Source organism: Scatophagus argus, chromosome 3 (genome assembly GCF_020382885.2).
Source record: "Scatophagus argus isolate fScaArg1 chromosome 3, fScaArg1.pri, whole genome shotgun sequence".
In the NCBI taxonomy this organism is placed as follows: domain Eukaryota; kingdom Metazoa; phylum Chordata; class Actinopteri; family Scatophagidae; genus Scatophagus; species Scatophagus argus.
Genome location: NC_058495.1, coordinates 12,178,751 through 12,182,260, shown reverse-complemented (window position 1 = coordinate 12,182,260; position 3,510 = coordinate 12,178,751). Strand labels below are relative to the sequence as shown.

The 3,510-nt window shown below is 38.3% G+C and overlaps 1 protein-coding gene across 1 annotated transcript; it reads left to right on the top strand.

Moving 5' to 3' along the window:
* The first annotated feature begins 269 nt into the window (after positions 1-269).
* LOC124056282 (green-sensitive opsin) lies at positions 270-3,510 on the top strand. Its single transcript, XM_046383568.1, has 5 exons — positions 270-835; positions 1,047-1,215; positions 1,872-2,037; positions 2,293-2,532; positions 3,282-3,510. The coding sequence occupies exons 1-5, from the start codon at positions 472-474 to the stop codon at positions 3,378-3,380; spliced, it is 1,038 nt and encodes a 345-aa protein (XP_046239524.1). The 5' UTR covers positions 270-471; the 3' UTR covers positions 3,381-3,510.

Sequence of the window (3,510 nt, the reverse complement as noted above, 5' to 3'; positions counted from 1 at the left end):
TTGAAAATGTGTACACACCTCATGTTTAATGTGGAGTCCACGTAGCCTCTTCAGTGGTTGTTATTGTCGATACAAAGATGGTGACATAGACAAGAATTTGTGTTGGACCCGCTCTTGAAAAGAAATGCTCTGCTGGTGAAGTTTTGTCATGTTGAAATTTATTACTATTTGTGTTGTAAAATCCTTTTTTGCAGGACTAAAGACGAACAAGAATGTGCCTCTTAAATGTTAAGTAGCCTTTGTGATTGTGTGACATCCATGAAGTTTAGCCCCTCTCTGTTGGTTAGCAAGTGATTATAGATCCTCTTTGCTTGATCTATCTTCTTGATCCACCGTGAGTCTGCCCCTGGGGGCTATATAACCATAGCTGTAGTATCACATGTAACAAGTTAGAGAGCAGACTCTTGGCTGTATTGACAGTGCTCCCAGCTTGTTCTGCTCTGCCAACCCAAATCCAAATAACTTGCAAAGATGGAGAACGGGACAGAAGGCAAGAATTTCTACATCCCAATGAACAACAGGACGGGGCTTGTGAGGAGTCCTTTCGAATATGCGCAGTATTATTTGGCAGATCCATGGATGTTCAAACTATTGGCTTTCTACATGTTTTTCCTTATCTGCACTGGTTTCCCCATCAACTTCCTGACACTGTTGGTCACAGCTCAGAACAAGAAACTCCGGCAACCTCTCAACTTTATCCTAGTGAATTTGGCTGTGGCTGGACTGATCATGGTCTGCTTTGGATTCACAGTCACCTTTTATACTTCTCTGATGGGCTATTTCTCCTTGGGACCTATGGGCTGTGCTATTGAAGGATTCATGGCTACCATTGGAGGTAAACTTCTGGAAAATGGATGTTTACTTGCCATCATCACATACATTGTATTTATGATTTATTGGTTGTCTAGTAACATAATTCTTATGAATAGTCACGTGAATATTCTGTCAGATTTTTAAAGCTGTAAGACTGAGCTCTAAGCTGGTGCATCAGGTGGAAGGATTTCAAGGTTCTCATCACAATTTCTCTCCTCTTGTTTTTTCAACAGGTCAAGTATCTCTGTGGTCTCTTGTGGTTCTGGCTATTGAGAGATACATTGTGGTCTGCAAACCCATGGGTAGTTTCAAATTTACAGCCACCCATGCTTCAGCAGGTTGCGCATTCACCTGGATCATGGCTTGCTCCTGTGCTGTTCCTCCTCTTGTTGGCTGGTCAAGGTAATGAGTCACTTCCCCAGAATGAATCACATGATGCTGTCCAGTGGTGACAGAATGGTGCAGCTCAGTCTTATTTGTAACTACACCAGTGAATTATACAAGAAACACTAAGAGATGTTAAGGTCACTAGACAAAGTGCCATCCATTAGGTTTTCAGTGCAGCTTCTGGGTTTGACTTTGACCAATCATATTCCCCAAGGTGGGCAGGAATCCTCTTCTTGCATATGGTGGGTGATTATAATACTCAGCTTGTGCTTAAGATGCTTGTTGTAAGCTCAAGGTGTTTACGGTCTGCGTGGTCACATGACTGCTCATGTTTATTGACCTGTCGGACTTCCTTTTAGTGTAGCTTTGTGTCTTTAAGGTGATTATCAATTTTATCATCTCCACACACCTGATTGCAAGTAAGCATTACTGTTAACATGTACAGTTGCATGGTACATGTGTAAGGTTGGAGCACAGCAGCAGTTGCCCTTGAAATATTTCTTCTGTACAATGACTTTTAATATAACATGCTGTACAATTGCTTAATACTTGAAAAGGATGCGATTTTCCTAATCTTGCTTGTTCCCATTCAATAATTCAGAGCAGTTATAATATACTTAATGTCAACATTTTACATTATGAATCTCACATTTTATGCCTTGTGTTCCCAGGTACATACCCGAGGGTATTCAGGTTTCATGTGGACCCGACTACTACACTCTGGCTCCTGGCTACAACAACGAATCATTTGTTATGTACATGTTCAGCTGTCACTTCTGTGTTCCTGTCTTCACCATCTTCTTCACTTATGGAAACTTAGTGTGCACCGTGAAAGCGGTGAGTGACAGTTTCTTTAATCGAAATGAGATTGCCTTTATATGAGACTGTACATTTTTAAGCATATCAATATTAAATGGTATTTCCAACATACAGTACATGTCCTCTGTGAATATACTGATACATGGAAAGAAAACATTCACTTTGTTTGACTTTTATTAGTTAAATAAGATCTTGGTCCTCTCGTGCTATTTAATTGGAAATCATCAAGAAGTACACATTATAGACAATAACTGATGTTGAACTCATTTGCAGGCTGCAGCCCAGCAGCAGGACTCTGTATCTACGCAAAAGGCTGAGAAAGAAGTGACACGTATGTGCATCCTGATGGTGCTCGGCTTCCTCTTGGCCTGGACCCCATATGCTAGCTTTGCTGCGTGGATCTTCTTCAACAAGGGAGCTGCTTTCTCAGCTACAGCTATGGCTGTCCCTGCCTTCTTCTCAAAGAGCTCAGCATTGTTCAATCCTGTTATCTATGTATTAATGAACAAACAGGTATGATATACAGTAACCATGTATTCTGTTAACACAATCCCCTATTAAGTGTTTAGGAGCAGTAACAGGGTGGTATGTAGTTGTAAGCAGATGCAAGGACATTTTGAACTGCTCATTAATGTATTTGTTAATAATTATTATCTCCTATAACAGTATACCTTAGTATAACATATAACACAGGTATAATCACATTTAATGACAAATAATACAGTACATTGCAAAACATTTATCTATTTACATTTATACACATGTACAAAACATTCACCAACGTGTTTTAAACACATGAAAATGTGATGAGAGTGACTTAAGGTCTACTTAGTGCTTTGTCCTGTGACCTACCCAAGAATTTTCTCTGTTTTCACAGAGAAAGATGTACTTCTAAATATGTAAATATGCTTTTATAAATAGAATTACAGTACTCATTGAGATACATACTGAAAAAACATGTGATATATTTCTATGAACCATGTTGCTATATTTTATGTTATTACAACAATTTTATATTACATTATCAATTATTCATTATCTATTTGTACTTGTAGGAGTGCTTCACTAAAGGAATTATATTTACTGACAAATACATTCACAAACTGTCCTTTTAGATGCTTGCAAATACACTATGTGTAGTGTGTTATACATCACATATTTATTCTATACTTTTGCAAGAAGTGTGACTGTTACAGTGTTTTGTTTTTCTCACAGTTTGATAATCCCTCGTTTTCTAATTGTACAATGTATTGTGTTTTCAGTTCCGTAACTGCATGCTGAGCACTATTGGAATGGGCGGTATGGTGGAGGATGAGACCTCAGTATCAACCAGCAAGACAGAAGTGTCCTCTGTTTCCTAAACACATCATCATCTTTCTAAAAATGTACCAGGACTTATATTGAAACTTTATTTTTGGGGGGCCTGAATTAATTTTCTTGGTCAATTGTATATATTTTATAAATGCTTATAAAATTGTAAATCTAGGTAAA